The following is an 18213-nucleotide window of genomic DNA, read 5'->3' on the forward strand; positions in this document are numbered from 1 at the left end:
TTAAATACAAAATGCGGTAATCGTAAGACAAACTTTAATTTGTGTACGCCGATGAATATTAACAGGAATGTTAAATCTGCATTTGCATAATTTCAAACTTATGCTGGACTTTTATTTTTAATCGATTGCTCTTTTTCTCCCACAGTGGTGAAATTGCACCATTTGTATTTTGTAATTGCATTTGTTTCGCTCAATTAGAAAAGGGAGTTGTATTTCAAATAAAGTTTGAATCTGAACCTGTGTAGTTTGAATGGAGGGGCTCAATAATGTTCCTATCTAGAAAAGGGGGGCCCTGCAGAGAAAGTTTGGGAACAACTGACCTAAGCAATGCTCCTAGGATGTTTGAAAAACATCCATGAAATACTTTTAGAGTTAGTGCCCGAGTTGGCACCATAGTAGGGGAGATCATTGATCCCTACCTGTGCCCCCGTGAAAGTCTTGGACTCGGCTGTCAGATGCTATAGAACTGACACTTGTTACTGCCTTCACAAGACCAAGTGTCTTCTGCTGCCACCCTTTCTTTCCTAGCACTGCTGCTTCAATTTTGGTATGAGTCCCCACAAAATTGGGCATATATCCCATATATATATCACATATACATATATATATTATATATATGTATATATATATATATATACACACATACATATATATATATACACACATATTATACAGTTATTACATTCACAAGGTCAAGTGTCTTCTGCAGTCACCCTTGCCTTTGCTGCCACTAAATGCTAACGAGATAAGTGTCTGCTGTGGAGAAACAGTCCTAAAACACAATTATGGAGTAAGTCAGATGATGACTCCAAAAGCTTTATTGGGTTAGTGGTGAACACATATCTGAGGCTAAAAAGACACATTTAGGAGGAGGGGAGGTCGGCAGGCAGGCTCAAAAGTTCATTGACTTCTTCCTGTAGAGACTCCGCCTTCTCCATCAGCAGCATCTGCAAAATGAGCATAGAAGACCAGGTTCCTTAGGTCAGTATAGTTTCCCAGTTGGACCCTGGTCAGATATTATGACATTACTTAATCTAAATTCAATAATCATCACTAATACAGATTGTCCTCACCTATGCCAGGTCAAACTGCATGTTTGCACACATTTCACACAAATCTCGCACTCAAATTCATTTTATGGACTTATTATTTTACTTATTGGAACTTATTTTAATTATTCAATTTCTATATAATGTATAACAATACATACTGAATTGTAAGTTTGGTACAGTAGCATGCACTGTAGCCACAAACAGTGCTCACGGAAGGTCTTGGGGCATTTGCTTAATTCTGTAAAAATGCTGTAAATTAACTGGTTTCATAACAAATGCCCACTGACAAACAACATGCGAATATCTTCACGTGTCTTCCACCTATTTTCTTTTTAAGTGACATATTTTTTTTTGACTGACTATTCAGTTCCGTTCTTCCCATTTTACTATTAATTGCAGTTGCAGCCATTGGTTCCCAAAGTGATACTAAACACAAATATTTGGTGTTTCATGTTATTGCAAAGGTGTTACTAATTAAAAATCACCAAAGAAAACGGTTTATCAATGAACTTTTTAAATCAAAACAGCTCTCTTAGAACTATAATTTGGGTTTGGATTTATTACTACATGACATGAATGTTTTCTTAAAACGACTGGTTGTTTCTAATGTGATATATATATATATTTGCAAATCAAGGAAGTAATGATTTTTTAAATAAAAATCAATAAATTTGCTATATTTTACTTAAGCAGGCATCCCAAGACTTTCTGTGAGCACTGTACCTCTAGAGCTGTGGGTGTCCTTCCGCAGAGAGAGAGGGTGTGTGTGTGTGTGAGTGAGTGACAGAGAGTATGTGCCCTGTGGCTGACTGGGATCCTGTCCAATGTGTCCCATGCCGTGGGACAGGCTTGTAAAATCAGACATTAACCCATAACCGGTAAACAGAAGCTTACAGTGCTGCTATCACATTAACAGAGCCAGAGAAATGACCCCCTGTGGGCTGGTTGAAGAATCCCGGAAGGTAGATGGTGGGGGGGGGTGATGTTGAAAAACTGCAATACCAACCAGGACCCGGGGGAGGGGCCATTTGTCGGCTGTAACCCTGAAAGGAGGCCATGTGCTCCTTAATGAGAGCTGAACTTTTTGTTCCAGTTTTTAACTGTTACCAACCTAAAATACTCAGTTGCAGCATCAAATTGGTGACTAAATTTTGCATTATATGTTGATGTGAGAAGGAGAGATTTAGCATAGACTACAAAAGGCTAGACGACTGTGTTATATAACACAACCTGATTGGTCCATCTGCTGCAGTGACCTACCTTGGCAGAGGCCACAATCTGATTGGCTTGCCTCTTGGAGAGGTTCGGCACAGTCTGGACCAGGAGTGAAGGATCTGCGTTTGCGAGGTGACACAATGTCTTGTAACCAGCACCATGCAGCTGCTTAGCTCTGGCCTAAGGAAATCATGAACACACACAGGGGTGAACAGCCTGACAGCTACCAAGGTACAGAGCATTCAGCTCCATGGATTTCTCATTAACTTCACCCAGACCTGAAGCCAGAGCAGGTGAGATGTAATGGAACTGAATTCAGCTTGGCGCTGCGCAAGCTACCATTCAGAGATCAGGCTTATGGCCTGAGTGCATCATAGAGGGACAAACAGTAAAGTTCCTCCTGGTTTCTTCCATGTTGAGAACTGGGGGGGGGGGGGGGGACTGTGTTCAATATCACACACCTGCTATAGGTTAGGGTAAGGAAGACTGTGAGGGCGGTAGGGGCCTGACTGAAGGGCAGCTTGTGTGTGAGGTCACCAGATGGCCAGGTGGGGCATCGCACAGGGAGGGGGGGGCACCCACCTCCTGCACTCCAGCCACCTCCATCAGCGGGATCAGCTCCGCCTTAACGCAGTAGGTGAGCCGCCGCATCAGCTCCGTCAGCAGGGCCTTGTAGGCCCAGAGCTCCCCCAGCTCCTGAGGGGTGAGGGAGAGGCCAGGGAGGCACCATTTTGTCAGGGACCTCTGTGTTTACGGCAGTAATATGCTTTGAAACATTACGCTGGTCTGCAGATTATTGTATCTGGCGTCATTCCGTTCAGGAAGCAGGTCATTAAGGATGTAATTAGCGGAGATGTGGGCCTTCCCGAGAACGAACCAGAAGACCCTGTGGATCACTGGCAGAGAAGCAGTCATACTAATTAAGAGGTTATATACTGCACACTTTCAATCTGCACTTTAATAAGTGTGTTGGAGAACACAGGGTGGTGCGAGTGTCACCAGCAGGTGGCGCTCTGCAGGGCGGCGCTAAGGCTCCCACCTCAGTGAAGTGCAGTACGCAGGAGCAGAAGGCCGAGGCTGAGCTCAGCAGGCTTTGGACGAAGCCACGGGTCAGCCGGAAGCGGTCGGCCACGGCCCACAGGTCGGTCTCCTTCAGCATGGACAGGAGGACCAGCGCCAGGTAGAGCCGGCCCACCACCTCGGGGTCTGCTGGCTGAGGGACCGGGGGACACCGGGCTCAGTGTCACAGCGACCTTCAGCCCCAACATCGATGCCGTTTGACACAGGGACATGCATCTCTGCACACACCTTCCTCACGCTTTGCCCTGCCGCCTTCCTGGCCACGAAGCTTTCCGGGACCCCCAAGACCGACGCCATCTTCAGTTCAGTGGCGGTCATGGACGTGAGCTGGAGGACAAAACACATGTCAGCTCGCCACACTAAAAAGGGAGACGCTCCTCTCAGCAAACACACGTCTGTGTGTGTGTGTGTGTGTGTGTGTGTGTGTGTTGCAAGGGGGTGAGGAAGGACTGACTACTTCTTACTGTAGGTTTCAAATACATGCCACACCTCACCTGTCGAAAGTAGACCATCCAGTCAGGTTTGCACTGGGAGACCAAGTCGTACGGAGTGACCAGGTAGACCAGGTGCAGGAGGCTGCTGAGCATTAGACCATCCAGGCCTTTTGAGAGGTCACGGTAGAGGACGTCACAGTAGGTCAGATCTATGGAGCCTGAGGAGTAGTAAGAGAAACAATCAGCTGCTGAAGACATTAAAGCATCATGGAGCCCATTCCCTGCAAAGTGATCTGATTCCATCCATTTAATATTTATATCTGGCAAATCCGAGGTACATTTCCTGAAAGCATATTAGCTAACTACATTAGTAACTTATATAGTTAGAACCATGCAACTGAATGGCTCCAACTATGTAAGCAGCTAACGGAAGCTTCTGGGAATTGTGCCCCTGATCTTTTAACAAACATTTAAATACAGATACACATACATAAGGCGTTGCTGCATTCTTCGTCTGGGTAAGCCATGCAATTTTCTAGTGTTTCTCCATATGATGTCTCTGCAAGTGCCTAATTAGATTTGTTGTGTTACATGAAGTTCTGTTACCTCGTCTCAAAAGAATGGACTTACAAGCATTACAGGTACCTGGTGAGCTGCTCTGAGCTTCCAAATGAAAGAATTTCCACACAGCTGACATCATGATAGTTCACAGTTTCAAGCCAAGTGTCTCAGGGTTACTGCATCGTGACGGATCCTTACGATTTGAACTGATGTAAATTAGACGCATGCAGGAAATGAAACAGATCAGCCTGTGGATCGGGCTGTGGTAGCTGATACCGATGAATTTAAAAAAGCCTGGATTGGCCTCGATTCCGATATTTGAAATTATCTTGAGACATCACTGTCTCTTGTTTAAATGATATATTTAATAATGAATATTTGGAATCTTCCAAAAAAGGATACACAAGTGGCAAATGCTTTAAATGCTCCACTTACACTTTGTTACTATAGCAGCCCCTCCTAAATCACAAGTTGTAGTGAGTGTGCAAAACAGCCCAAGCTAGCAACTCGCAAATCTTCCATTGCTTTTATCATATTACTCGCGTTGTCTCGCACAATCGCGTACACTTTGCTTAGTGGGATTTTCCACTGAAGGCTACTATCACCTCTCAAAAAAAAATTGTTTTTACAAAGATTGCAAATCGCTGTTCTACTAGCTGTTGTTCAAAGCGTAAAACACACCCAGATCGTCACCCTCTTATCTGATGTTCTAATGCTCCTCGTACTGCAAAGGGTGTCATGATATCATAGCAGGCCGAAGTCACTGCAATCACACCCACTGAGTGTCAAAAAAAAACCGAGGCAGCGTTTGCGTTCAGCCTGAATGCCGCAAAAAACACATCTGTCATGCGATTGATAGTACAAATAGATTTAACATGAAATAGGAGTTATCTTTTTAGAGACTGCCGAAAACGAAACAAGTAAGTATCGGACGTGGATCTGTCACATACGGCCGATACCTGATCCGTCAAATAGGTCTGGATCTGCGCCAATACCAATCTGAATATCGGATCGGTGCATTTGTAAAACAAAGCTAATCGATTCAACAGAAGTAAGAATTACAATAAGAGTAATAACCAACTTTTATTTGAACTTCTAGCTTATGTTCCGTCTAATCCACCAGTCACTGCATTCCAGTCATCTAATCCACCAGGGCTGAAAGCCCTTCCACCATGAGCGAGTCAGTGCAGGACCCCCTCACCTTTATAGGTGGCTCTGCCCAGGTTGGTCACCAGGAGCACTGTGTTGTTCTCGCAGTCCGTGGAGACGCTGATGAGTCCTTTGTGTCTGAGGAACTCCACGGAGTCCTGGACGATCTCCCACAGGCTCTTCTCCTGGCAGCTGTGACTCTGCTGCACACCCAACAGGGTGCCTGACACAAAGTCCCTGATCTGCTCCAGTGTCCTCGTAATCTGAGGGACAAACAGGCCTCAGGTATCAGTCTGGCGCTGTTAACCAAGCAGCTATTGACTATCAGACCAGATATCTTATTAGGTTACACTTATGCAGCTGTGTGTGTCTACTGCTGGTAATTATGGAGGTATAGGTTAGATGTAGCACTGCGGGTTACAACCTACGTGCAGTGGAGTAACAGGCAGACTTGCACGGATGAGGCCTGACAGCTCCTGAGTGACAAGCTAAGCTTCGCGGGTGATGGTCGTTAGCTGATAGCCGTGGGCGCTCACCTTTAACCCGACGAGCGACAGGATGAGGCTGTGGATGCCTTGGCCATTGGCATCCATCAGGTGGCTGTAGCAGCTCTCCAAAGGGGAGGACAGCAGCTGCTTGGCCTGGGAACGGAGAGCAGGGGAGGTTGAGGAACAGGATACAAAGGACACCCAGTGGACACAGGACAGCGGGGCTTACAGAGAGCCTGTCTTTCTCCTGCAGGATGAGGATGCTCTCCCCCAGGCTGTCGATTCCTGCCCGTCCTGCCCGGCCCACCATCTGCTTGTACTGGCTCCTCTTGAGGAAGTCCGTCGCCACATAGGGTGAGCGAAGGATCACCCTGTGAGAGGGGGCAGCAGATGAACAGCATCAGGCTTAAGAGCACAAAGAGCAGGCAGTCGGCGAGAGGAGCTTTCCAGGAAGGACACTGGCTAGCAACGCGCTAACGGTGCAGTGGCCCTGGGCCCTGGCAACTGACCTGCGGGCTGGCAGGTTGATCCCGGCGGCCAGTGTGGAGGTGCAGGTGAGCAGGCAGAGCGTGCCGGCTGAATAGGCCTCCTCCAGCAGCCGGCGCTCCTCGCCGGTCAGTCCGCCGTGGTGGTAGGCCAGGCCGAAGGGCACCGTACGGCACAGCACCGGGCACAGAGCCCCCGCCCCGCTCTCTCTCAGCTCCTGCAGGAGCCGCGCCTTCTCCTCCTCCCTGTGCTTCAGGAAGCCCCTGGAGGGAGCCGGATGGACACGGAACTTTTCATCACATTATCACACATATACACACATGCTGTCCCCCAATTCAGGGGCTGCCTCCTTCTAAGCCACTCCATGGATCCTTCGCAGCCCAACATATCCCAAGATTCACTGTGCAGAGGTAAGCTGTGCATGCCCCGGCTATTCAATAGGACTCTTTGTGACTCAAGGGTAAGAGCGGGAACAACTGGCGACAGCCAGACTGTCCCATCTGACAACGCTTTCCGCTCGACCCTTGAAGAATGCAGCCTACTGTAGACCGTGCCCTTCAAAGGATGCAGCCCATGAATTCAGAGACAGCTTCATCATATGACTGCTTTCATTTCTTTGGTAACCCCCTGTGTCTAAAGGAGAGCAAGATGCGATATGTGGGGAAAAAACAGCATCACAATGTACCCGTACTCATATTTGTACAAGTGGCAAATAAAGCACATCAGTCATTAATTCATTCGGTCATCATTGACTCATCACTTCAACTGTAATAGAAATATTCAAAAATGATATTTATTTCCATGTGGCTTTTCACAGCATGATAAGCACAGATATTGCTGAGGAAGTGGGAGGGGGACCAACAACATACTTCTTCAAGTATTTACAGATCATATCTGCCACGTTCTCACAGTTCTTCTTGCTGGGACAGAAGACCAAGCAGGAGTGTGCAGGGATGACCTCTGCCACCAGGGCTATGATGTGGTCAGGGTCCACCTTCTGCATGGAGCTGGAATACTGAAGAGGCTGAGCATTAGAGTGAGCAGCAGAGCGGGGCTGGCGAGTAGGCAGGCCGTCCTTGAACAGAGGCCTGGACGCACAGAGCAAGGACGCACCTTAAAGTTCAACACGCGAGAGAAATTGAAGCACTCTTCCTCCTTCGGGTGGATCTCGTAGATGATGTCCCTCACCTTCACATACTCCATCAGCTGGACCTGCAAGGAGGGACATACACTACTACACTATTCCGTCTACGAAGCACATCCATGACTGAAACATGAATGACCTACAGGCCGGAAATCGCTCGTGAAGTTATCGGCTTTGAGGAACTTCTGCAGATCTTCCGTGTTGCTCAGAGTTGCACTCATGCCAATAATCTGTGTTGAGCCTGTGGAAATGAAGGATTAATGTAATATACTGGAAAACCTGCAGAAAGAAGGTTAGGGTTAGAAATGTGTCAGCAACATCTCTGCAGACTCTACATACACAAAACCAGGGCAGGAATTCGACATGCAGTCCTGCAGACGTGACACCACCATGTCCCCCCCTGAGCCACTGCCGGGCGGAAAGACAGAGACTGAGCAGCATAAATGTACTCACTGCTGACATAGAGCACCTTGGCCAGAGTCATCTCCAGCAGGGCCCCGCGCTTGCCCTCCCCCAACATATGGAGCTGGAACACAGACACAGAAAGAGGGAAAATTAGCCCGCAAAGCAAGACCGAGATCCCGCCAGCCATCAGGCCACACACAGCATGGCGACACCTGGCCACCCTTACCTCAAGCCACACACAGCATGGCCGACGTTCTACCACCCACCTCATGGCACATACAAGATGTTCTCCTTTGAAGGATGCAGTCAGCATAGCCTTTGTAGGTCTGCACGATGTCGCAAAGCGAGGGAGACCCGTTGTGTGTGTGTGTGAGTTTTGTGTGTGTGTTTGTGAGTTAACTGAATATGACTACGTTAACATGCAATAACCCGATTAAGATTACAGGTGTTTTTAGTAACGTCTACGTGACTAGCTCCATAATCAGGGGATTATAAACAAAAGTCGGGCCTGCAAAAAGGAGGATGCATTTCTAGGCCACATTCGAAGGAGCCCATGTAAAGGGATACAGCTACAGTGTCATCCGCTCCGCCTTCCTACCTCGTCCACCACCACCAGCCCCAGTCCCTGCAGGCGGTCTGCCTCCACCAGCGAGTTGACCAGACTGTGGCCCTTCTCGATGGTGGCCACAAACAGGGACTTCTTCTTCCTGCGCTTCACTGGGGGGAAGCGTCCTTTGCTACCTGCGTATTCCTCCACCAGGAAGTCCAGCTCCAGGCCTAGGCTGGCCAGACCTCGGACCTGCGTGCAGACAGGTAGGCGTGAGCGGTGGAGTGTGAATATGGAGGGACTCCATGGACGTTCAGGGCAGCGATACCTTCTCCTGGACAAGGGAGATGTACGGCAGGATGAGCAGAGCGTTCATGCTCCTGCACAGCAGCTCTCTGAGGATGAGGATCTCCGCCACCAGGGTCTTCCCACCGCTGGTGGGCAGTGAGTAGATGAGGTTCCTACGCTGCTGTACTGATTCCAGGGTCAGACACGTCTTCTGCCAATCTAAACATGACAAGAAAACAAGGGTCTCCATTTCAGACACTCCAGGTCATTGCTCTGTAGTCAGCTGTCAGGTACAGCGGCAGAAAGTAGCTATATTCAAAGAACAAATCATGTTATTTATTACTCTACTATAATGTACCATAACACCAGAGATCAAGAAGATTACCATAGAGCAGTGGTTCTAATAGTGGGGGTTGCGAGATATGATTAAAATTTTTTAATGTTATTAAAAATCCTTTTTTTACTGTAAGATATAAAATGATAAAGATAATATTGACCGATATATAAATTTGATGTGTGATTAGTCTACCGCCTTTGACCTCACACGACCCCTGAGGTGATTAGGCTACGAATTTATGATATATGTCACCATCAGTTGCAAGTGAATTTGCAGTAGCACGAGAAACATGCAACAAATGTGCATGAAGGCAATATTTCATTTCTGCAAACAAGCTCAAACAATAGGCTTTAGGGCTTTTGTCAAAACAAAATGTTAATACATTAATAGCAAGTTTTGCAACAAAATACAAAGCCGCTTGGATCTACCTACTTATGCAAAAACACTTTCTTGGCACTGATGTATATTAAAAATAAATACAGATCGTGACTAAACATGGAGGTTGATGTCCAGGCAGCTGTCTCATTATGTAAGTTTAACATTAATTAAATGCTAAGCCTATATAAAATTGTATAACTATTGTTCTTTTGTGGTATCAAAACAATGAGTCTTTGTTGGAATAGGCCTATTACTGTGTATGCACGCCAATGCTTGCATGCTGGGGGTCTCAAAAGTTAATTTGGGGAGCATGGGGTGAAAGGTTTGGAACCCATGTGGAGAGTGCCAAACTGCTAAATATCAACATATTAGTGTAAAATATTATGGCCCGCCCCCTGGAAAAATTCTCACGGGCACCCTAAAGTCCAGGGCCGATTTTTAATCCCAGTCCAGCCTCGATTACCATAGAGGTCCTTGATGCCTCGCTGCTTGCTGATCAGCTCCTTCACTTTGCTGGGGAGGCCATAGAAGGGACCAAGGTCAATACCTGCTGGCCCAGCCTCTCTGGCCTCCATAGCTGCACTTATCTCCTTAGTCAGGGCAGCCTCCTTCCGAGCAGCACTGGTGGAGACGCCCAGGGAAGACACAGTGGCGTTCTCTCGCATGGCGCTCTTTAACCGGTCAGTCACACTACTTTTAGCTTGGGCTTCAGCATCCCTCTCATCCTTTCTGTTTCTGGAGGTGGGGCGCCCTCTGGTGGTTCTCCCAGTAGCATCACCTGTTTGTGGGGAAGCAGAGCTATTTGTGCTCCACGCTCCTTTTTTCAGCAGCTCTTGCTGAAACGCAAGCTGGGAGCTCGGGAGCTCGTCCATGAATGTGTCCCTCAGAGAGGACACCACATCAGCACTGCTGCAGTCCTTGCTGTCCCCTGTCCTCAGGGCCATGTAACCATCCTCAGGGCTATGTGGAGCACCGTCAAATCCTGGGTCACTTGCAACTCTGTTATCACATCCCATGCCAAACTCCACCTCCTCCAGTTTGGCCAAGAAAGAGCGGTCCCCGAGGATGCTGTCATAGTCCCCAAACAGGTCCTCTTGGTCACTACAGTCCTGTGGAAGATGGGCAAGGCGGACAGCAAACATCAGCTCCGTGCTCTCTGTACGGGGAAAACTGTCACTGCGTGGAGAGAGCTGCTGTTGTACATTTTGTAGTCCAAAGGATGTCATGCAAACTGTATAAAATGACAAACCATTTAAACAGATTTTCTGGTATGTTCTAAGTACACAATAATTAAAAAGTATGGCATGGCAAAATATCAAAAATACTTTAAATTGGTTGCCTGGATGATGACAGCTTGTCTAGTTATTGGATATATACAAATGTTTTTTTTTCTCCATACAAGCCCACTGCACATATCCAAACAGTGAAAAATTAACAGAAAACAAACATGTTGTAATTGATGCCAGAGGTCTCTGACGGGACCATCTAGGGCCATCACGCTTACACCCTCCAGCTTCTCCTCCATCATAAGCACCGCATGGCCACCCTCCGGCTCCTCTGGGCTGCCAGTTCTTTTCTTGGCAGGTGTAAGATGACTCCTCAGACCGTCTCTCGACCTCTTCCGTGAAGTCACACGTTTTACTTTGATTCCCTGGTGGTCGGTGTTCATTCTGTCACCGAACCGCAGTGCTGTGTGGTGCCTTTATCGCTAACACCATTTTCGACCAGCTCCCAGCGTTGTTAACTAAAACAGCTCGGCTGAAGCTTGGGCAAGCATATATTAATGTTGTACATCATAATATCTAATTAATCATTTAAAATGTAGCTTCAAATATGTACATATGCTAGACATCAGTGAATCCCGTGTCCAACTACTGACCTGCACATAACCAAAACATATCTGACAGCTCGATGGCAGCACACCCGACTCTCAAATCTATTTAAAATGCGGGATAAATGTTGCTATGTGTTTGAATTTGTTTATCCTGCATTCCGAATAAACTCAAAAGTACAACCAAACAAAGATGAAAAACATAAAAAGTATGCTAATAAACAAACGTAAACCTACAAGTCTTGCCAGCATCACCGGACACCACTTGAAAATCGGCAACAGCCAATCAGCGACAAGGAGATATTGTCACTGTAAATGATGACCGACGAAATGCTCTTGTTGAAAACGTTCCTCTTACGTATTCAACATTACACGTTTACATCACATATTTATCATTGATTTTGTAATAATAAAAGTTTTGTTACTTTTTGTTCACCCTTTGGTTTCAAAGAGAGTACAGTCGAACATACATATACACGTATACCAGAAAAAGCGTGTGTCTTTCTTGGTCTCTAGGAAGTTTTCTTACAAGTCAATGTTGCCTGCGGATAACATATCGCGATGCACCCCTGGATTAGAAGGCGGAGGTGTGTTATGAATTACGCTTCATATGCCTGAAATCGTCGTTATTTAAAATTACAATGCTGGCGATCAGGAAATTTCGATTTATTCATCACTTCCTCTGTAAAAATGCGGCGAGATACAATACTACGGGTAAATAAATATATGTGTCATTTTCCATGTCAACTGGATTGCTGCTTTAAATGTACCAGAATCGTTATGGGGTTTACTCGGTACTATGTTTGCCTAATTAATTCATATTTAACTTAATTGATCGCGAAATGTATTGCATAAAGTTGAAATTGAATTGAAGCCGTGGCGATTAGACTAAATTACACATTATTATACTGCGAACTGGAGACAAACCTACCATTTCACCTCCACGGAGATCCACATGTGGATTATAACATTACTCTATGGCTTACATTTCTTTGCGTCCTAGATCGCGGTGTCAGAGGGCTGTACGACAGGTCGGCTGAAATTAGCAGAAGTAATGATGACATGGTAAGACAGAGCCTTGTGACTGGTGTTCGGACTCTTATTCATATATTTTTATAGTAAACTCTCATTTATGTTTTTATTCCATGGATAAATAGCCAATAAGTATGGAAAATCCATACAAGGAAGAACCGAAAGGCTGTATACTCTGCAACGTTACGGTAGATCACAAAAACGTACAGGTGAGTCGGGGCGTAAATGCATAATATATAGTAGTACAGCGCTGTTTAGTTCACTCACGTGCGTTTTTCTTTTTGGGACTACAGCTTTTGTCGCAGTTCGTGTCTCCGCATACCGGGTGCATTTATGGCAGACACATAACAGGTGAGACGTCATTACGGAGTTACGGTTATGTAGCATGGCAGAGCTAGTTTGTCAAACCCTGCTTTTTTTCCAGGTCTGTGTGGTAGGAAGCAGAGGGAGGTTTCTAAAGCCATAAAGAAGGCCCACCATATGGGTAAGTTTATCTAACTGTTAAAGTATATCAAGAAATACATTCGGCTGAATGGATTCCATGCATGTCCAATTACCTATTAACTCCAAATTTAGCTGCATATCACAAGCAGACAATCACAGACGTGACGACAGTGAATTGTGCATTGAGGTGTAGTGTTTCCTCCAGGTTTCATGTCTGTGACATTAAAAGACCCATCATTCATGAAGGACCCCAACATCTGTCACATCAAGCACATGGAGTAGATGGGAGACGCGTCCGGCCAGCGGCTGGCACTGAGCAGCGACATTCAGACACAATGGATCCCTCACTGGTCATATGAACTTCAATAAACATTTTTCATATTGCCTATGACAAATTATAATGACAAATACTTTAATTGGTAACAAATATTTTACTTGTGAAAAGTCTTAACAAAAGTTCAAAATTTACACAAATACAAGAGCTACACACTGCTCCCAGAAATCGTGGCTTTTTTGCAGCTTGATATGAGCAAGGGCACTTTCAGTTAGCTTACAAGCACCATAGATGCAGCTGAAGAGCTCTTAGGTTGTTTTTTGTCGGAATTTGGGTTTGTCTGTGTCATGCACTCTTTTTCTTCTTTCTATTTTCTTACACAAAAATGTTCTGAAGGCACAAGGAAAAATGATGGGTTCAGAGAGATAACCAATCACATTGCTGAGGAGGTGGATCCAAGTAATTAGAGGCAGGATTGCAACCTCTGATTGGCTGGTTGTACCTCCTCTGGTTGCTTGGACCCACCTCCTTGGCAATCTGATAACCAATTATTTTTCCTCCTGCCCTCGGAACATTTTTGTGTAAGTAAAACTCTCATGAGCATGCTAGCTAGCCCAGATTCCAGTGCAGCTTTAAGGTAACATGGCTTCATTTACAGGACAAAAGGCCAGAAACATTCCTGAGAAACAGAACAAGACAGAAAAGAACTGAATGTTATGAAAGCTACGAGTCTCTAAAGAATAATCACTGCGCCAATTGCAAAAAATATTATTCAGTGTGTTAGAAGACTGGAGAGTTTGATCTGTCCAAATTTCCATTCTGAGAGGCCAAAAGCTCATCCTCTGTCTCTGAGCCACTGACTGTTAGGACTCCTTCAGTGTCCAAAGCTTCCCTCCTCTTCCTCCTCCTGGATTGAGCATCCCGGTAGGCCAGGATCGGGGGCAGCACACCAGATACATCAATGTCATGGTCAGTGTTGCAGAATTCTGGCAGCGGGACACCCTGGTGATTCAGAACTCGCGTCCGGAGCAGAGGGGAATCTGGGAAGAGCACCTTCATAGCTGTGCAAAGCAGCACATTCTCCTGGGGCAGGCGTGAGTTCAGATACTGACTCTCTGAAACAACAGTAAGCAAAAACGTGTCTGGTAATGTGTGCGTGCCAAACAGGATTAAACAGCTGTAAATAAGAAGCAACTGAGTGTAGTGCTTTAATAACCATGGAGACTACCCATAATGCACAGGTGGGAGGTAACACCAATGTCGTGCTGACTGGTTATGACAAGCTCCAAGCTTCTCTGCCCACATGGGGTGGGGGTGGGGGGGGGTATGGGGTTCCATTTGTGCCAAAAATATGTCAACGTGCACTGACCATGTAACAAAACATTTATCTGTGTCTATTCATTTCTGAACTGTACTTCTGTCATCCTAGCACTCCATCATTTGGCTGTTGTATTGCATGTCAATCAAATATGTCTTCCTGTGTCATTCTCTTCATTTGATTGTGTCGTTATACATATTGTCCTGAAGTGTCGTGTGTGTAGTATGTTGTCTTGCATGTAGTTCCGCTGTATCGTTCCGTACTTTCGTATTTTCATATATATTCAACAAACCACAAAGGCTACTTCTGTCAAAATCAGGTTAAGATTCTTACCTGTATTACACGCACATGCCCTATTTCTTTCTTTTATACTCCGTATTCCTTATTTTATTTTGCATTTTAATTCTGTGAAGCATTTTGAGTGACCTCATGTACAAAAACATGCTATACAAATGGATCGGGACGACATGCATAATGCAAATGACAAGAACTACACATCAAGATGACATGCAGATCGACATGGTCAGAGAGGATAACATATCTGGTGGTGGCCTAATAGTTAGGAAAATGTGCTACTGATCGAAAGGCTGTTGGTTTGAATCCCAGACTAGCAAGGTACCGCCCCCATGAACTGCTCCCTGGGTAAAATAATAGCTGCCAATTGCTATGTCATAATGTCACATAATAAACACAGATAAATGCTTTTTCATGTGTTCATCCAGACTGCAGTAGGCAGCAGTTTAGTGCTGTGGATCCCAGGCACTCTAAGGTCTGCCCACAGACCCACATACCCTGGGGCTCACCAGGACACTGAGTGGTCTGTGACCTCTTCTCCGCCACAGCCTTCTGGAGAGCGGAGACTTCCACCAGGAGCCTTTCCAGCGAGCGCTCACTGTGGTCCAGGTCCTTGCAGGTCGACTGCAGGCATGGCAAACAGGAGACCCAGGAGACTCATTCCTTAATTCATAACACGCTGGTCTTTATCTGAAAAATAGTGCCTAATGCCTCTATTTATAGCCGATTTCACACAGACACACACCACTGCTGACACTGGCAGGTCCGCCACCCCCTCAGTGGCCCCCAGCTCAGAGGGGGGGGGGGGGACACACACCTGGTGTACGCATGCTCCCGACTCACCCTCAGCTGTGCCTGCAGCGTGTCATTCATGCTGCTGACCTTGCTGACCTCTTTCAGGGACCCATCTGAGGTGAAGAACCGTACGCTGCAGCAGGGTACAGAAAGTGAGATGGGGGGGGAGGGGTGGTCAGTGTGGCAGACTGCAGGAGAGCAAGCCGCCCCCAGGGGAGGATGCCCCGCACCTGTGCTTCTTTACAGCCTGGCTGTAGCTGGAAGACAGGCAGCACGTGGACGTTCTCCAGTAGTCCTGCTGCTCCAGCATGCCCAGGTTGCCCACCAGCACTGGGATTTTGTGGTACTGGCTGTAAGAACAGCAGATTGGGGTGATCGACATCGAGACACAGAATGCGCCCTCATAAATGTCACCCACACCCATCCTCCACCCGTGCTCCAACCTTCCATGTGACATGAACACAGAGTATTCCAGACAGTGGGTGGAGCTGATGGCCGAGGCGTCCGTGGACGTCAGCAGGAGGAACACCAGCTCGTGGTTGCGTAAGGCTCTCCTCAGGTTACGGTGGACCACCTGCTCCTTGAAGGTCATTCGCTGATCTGTGTTCCTCCTTTGCTTGTACCATCCGAGCACGTTCTCCTGGTGGGGGGCAGACAGACAGCCGCTGCAAGGCCAGTAAGATTAAAATTACCTTCGGAAGATCTTCTCAACTCTTACCGTTTTCTCAGAGGCCAGGATACGCCTGACTTCTTCTGGTCTCACTTCACCGGCACTGTCGTAAAAACTGATGGGGAACAAAGCAGGAGCAGCAGGACTAGGGATGGCGAAAACTAAAAAATTTCTTGACCGACCACCGAGCCTCAGTAGCCGGTTGAAACCGGTTAACCGATTAGTTTAAAATATGGTACGCTATTTGAAATAACAGCCATTTCGAGCCGCGCCTGCAATTTCGCAACTCTGTCGCATCTCTCTGCCGCTCTGCCTCCCGCATACACACACACACACTGCCACTCACGTCACTTTTTTAAAATCCCCTACAGCGCGAAACATGAGTCCCGCAAACGCGGCGCCGAAGAGCTTGTTGTATGTAATCGTAGGACAAATGGCTCCTTAGTTTCAAATGGTTTGGGTACAAGGTGATCGCTTTGAAAATAAAGGCGTTTGTCTAGGTTAGAAGCTCATTTGAAACATTGCCACGGCTCATTTAAGAAAATGACAGCTCCGAAGAGACGCCGCTTTAGTTGAGGTAGTGCTAACCATAATAAAGAAAGATGATGATCATCATCACCTTATCGGTTACCACTGAAATGTAGATGTAATGTATTTCCAAATCTAAGCCCATCTTATGCGGAATGTTGCCTAATAGACTGCAACATGATAAAACCAATGGATAAAACAGGCACCTTCAGAATGCGTAAAAGACGCACCGGCCAAGGCAGGTCTAACTCACTGTGTGCCTTCTAATAACGGACAGGACAACTCTGTTGTATAATTAATATTATTTTTTTATTTTTCAAAAAGACAAGTGTCAACTTCTGTTAAGGGCAACATCTCCTAAACCATAACAGACAAAAACCTACAGCTATTCTTAAGAATAACATTAAATAAACGAAAAATTATTAGAATCTATGAATGAGAATACTGTCACTTTTTTTTTTAACCGACTACCGACAACTTTGACCGGTTAACGTTGATACGGTCAACCACCGGTCAAACGGTCATCGGTTAACATCCCTAAGCAGGACCCAGGGTCCCACAGAGGTGGTGAGTGGGAGGCAGCACCTCGTGCTTGGAATCACAATTTCACCTCACCACGGGAGTCAAACAACTATGCAGTGAATAACTTACCTGCCGAGTCTGCAGCAGGAAACATGTTTCTGAATGTCTGAAATGGATACAAACGTACAAATGTCAATATGTACAGCAGATGTGCATAGATGCATTTTTTAGTCTTTTGCTGATGTAGTAAGACCAGATATATCAACAGCCTATGGGTTCCTTGTTTAATGGCGAGAGGTGACTGGAAGGCTGGGGTTACCCACGTATTGTATGTTCATACTGAACGTGGTCCATATGGGAATCCGTGATCTTACACCTCTCCTCTGCCTTGGTCTCCCCCAGGATGAATCCCTCCTGCAGAACAATGCAACTAGATGAGGAACAGGCGTGACTGACATGGGGCTCCACCTGTCACATCTACACCTCCGACATGGGGCTCCACCCGGCCCCCTCCACTCCCATGCTGAAGGCTCCGAATCGGCAACTGCTGTTCTGGACTTACCGCGTCCGAGTCACTATTAAAATGCTGAAACATGAGCGATCCCAGCACGAATCCGGATACACGGACGGTCGTGTGAAGCTCCGCCATGTCCGCGGCGGAACACCCAAACCGAGGAGCACAAACTACAGATCAAACAGATTGAAACTATATAAACGGCTGGTGAAAATGAGAGCGGAAGTGACGTTGTGCTGCCGTTACGTCAGAGGCGGGCGACGTCGATGTGGGCTGTGTCGCGAGCGGGGCTCCGCCAGTCTGACCACACCCCCGGTGGCCCTCAGCTCGTACCCATTAACGCACGTGAATCCCCTATATCGACCTGCTACTGATGCACCGTGCAAAAATTACAAGTACCCTGTTCATTCTTAACCCTCGACACAAA

General features: G+C 46.5%; 3 protein-coding genes across 5 annotated transcripts; 1 reads left to right on the forward strand and 2 right to left on the reverse strand.

The window, feature by feature from the left end:
- Positions 1 to 802: 802 nt before the first annotated feature.
- On the reverse strand, positions 803 to 11665 carry helq (helicase, POLQ like). Its single transcript, XM_072714279.1, has 18 exons — positions 11012 to 11665; positions 10028 to 10673; positions 8890 to 9068; positions 8613 to 8813; positions 8063 to 8135; positions 7753 to 7850; positions 7579 to 7677; positions 7335 to 7480; positions 6489 to 6728; positions 6209 to 6350; positions 6028 to 6132; positions 5544 to 5754; positions 3842 to 3999; positions 3576 to 3674; positions 3307 to 3480; positions 2850 to 2963; positions 2313 to 2447; positions 803 to 947 (listed from the first exon to the last, which is right to left on the reverse strand). Exons 1-18 carry the CDS (start codon positions 11231 to 11233, stop codon positions 864 to 866), a joined length of 3126 nt encoding a protein of 1041 aa, XP_072570380.1. The 5' UTR covers positions 11234 to 11665; the 3' UTR covers positions 803 to 863.
- A 255-nt stretch (positions 11666 to 11920) lies between these two features.
- mrps18c (mitochondrial ribosomal protein S18C) lies at positions 11921 to 13255 on the forward strand. Of its 2 annotated transcripts, none has more exons than XM_023808453.1 (6): positions 11921 to 11982; positions 12399 to 12460; positions 12553 to 12636; positions 12721 to 12778; positions 12852 to 12911; positions 13077 to 13255. In XM_023808453.1, the coding sequence occupies exons 1-6, from the start codon at positions 11931 to 11933 to the stop codon at positions 13151 to 13153; spliced, it is 393 nt and encodes a 130-aa protein (XP_023664221.1). In that variant the 5' UTR covers positions 11921 to 11930; the 3' UTR covers positions 13154 to 13255. The 2 variants fall into 2 exon arrangements, with proteins under 2 accessions (XP_023664221.1, XP_023664219.2); XM_023808451.2 differs by having other exon boundaries at positions 11939 to 12109.
- Positions 13256 to 13282: 27 nt separating this feature from the next.
- abraxas1 (abraxas 1, BRCA1 A complex subunit) lies at positions 13283 to 18176 on the reverse strand. Of its 2 annotated transcripts, none has more exons than XM_023808447.2 (9): positions 17835 to 18176; positions 17596 to 17686; positions 17402 to 17438; positions 16271 to 16337; positions 15996 to 16192; positions 15783 to 15902; positions 15601 to 15685; positions 15255 to 15381; positions 13283 to 14260 (listed from the first exon to the last, which is right to left on the reverse strand). In XM_023808447.2, exons 1-9 carry the CDS (start codon positions 17919 to 17921, stop codon positions 13926 to 13928), a joined length of 1146 nt encoding a protein of 381 aa, XP_023664215.1. In that variant the 5' UTR covers positions 17922 to 18176; the 3' UTR covers positions 13283 to 13925. The 2 variants fall into 2 exon arrangements, with proteins under 2 accessions (XP_023664215.1, XP_023664216.1); XM_023808448.2 differs by having other exon boundaries at positions 15267 to 15381; positions 17835 to 18171.
- Between the last annotated feature and the right edge of the window lie 37 nt (positions 18177 to 18213).

Source organism: Paramormyrops kingsleyae, chromosome 7 (genome assembly GCF_048594095.1).
Source record: "Paramormyrops kingsleyae isolate MSU_618 chromosome 7, PKINGS_0.4, whole genome shotgun sequence".
Classification (NCBI taxonomy): Eukaryota; Metazoa; Chordata; class Actinopteri; order Osteoglossiformes; family Mormyridae; genus Paramormyrops; species Paramormyrops kingsleyae.

What these genes read in the sequence shown, in the direction of transcription:
- helq (XM_072714279.1), bottom strand. Translation starts at nt 11,233, where the DNA reads ATGAACACCGACCACCAGGGAATCAAAGTAAAACGTGTGACTTCACGG. An exon ending in GGGCAGAGCCACCTATAAAG is followed by an intron (nt 4,000 to 5,543) that starts GTGAGGGGGTCC and finishes ACTACTCCTCAG; the next exon opens with GCTCCATAGATCTGACCTAC. An exon ending in GGATGGTCTACTTTCGACAG is followed by an intron (nt 3,675 to 3,841) that starts GTGAGGTGTGGC and finishes TTTGTCCTCCAG; the next exon opens with CTCACGTCCATGACCGCCAC.
- mrps18c (XM_023808451.2), top strand. Translation starts at nt 12,037, where the DNA reads ATGCTGGCGATCAGGAAATTTCGATTTATTCATCACTTCCTCTGTAAA. An exon ending in GGCGAGATACAATACTACGG is followed by an intron (nt 12,110 to 12,398) that starts GTAAATAAATAT and finishes TTTGCGTCCTAG; the next exon opens with ATCGCGGTGTCAGAGGGCTG. An exon ending in TAGATCACAAAAACGTACAG is followed by an intron (nt 12,637 to 12,720) that starts GTGAGTCGGGGC and finishes TTGGGACTACAG; the next exon opens with CTTTTGTCGCAGTTCGTGTC.
- abraxas1 (XM_023808447.2), bottom strand. Translation starts at nt 17,921, where the DNA reads ATGGCGGAGCTTCACACGACCGTCCGTGTATCCGGATTCGTGCTGGGA. An exon ending in TTAATAGTGACTCGGACGCG is followed by an intron (nt 17,687 to 17,834) that starts GTAAGTCCAGAA and finishes ATTGTTCTGCAG; the next exon opens with GAGGGATTCATCCTGGGGGA. An exon ending in GTGTTCATGTCACATGGAAG is followed by an intron (nt 15,903 to 15,995) that starts GTTGGAGCACGG and finishes CTGTTCTTACAG; the next exon opens with CCAGTACCACAAAATCCCAG.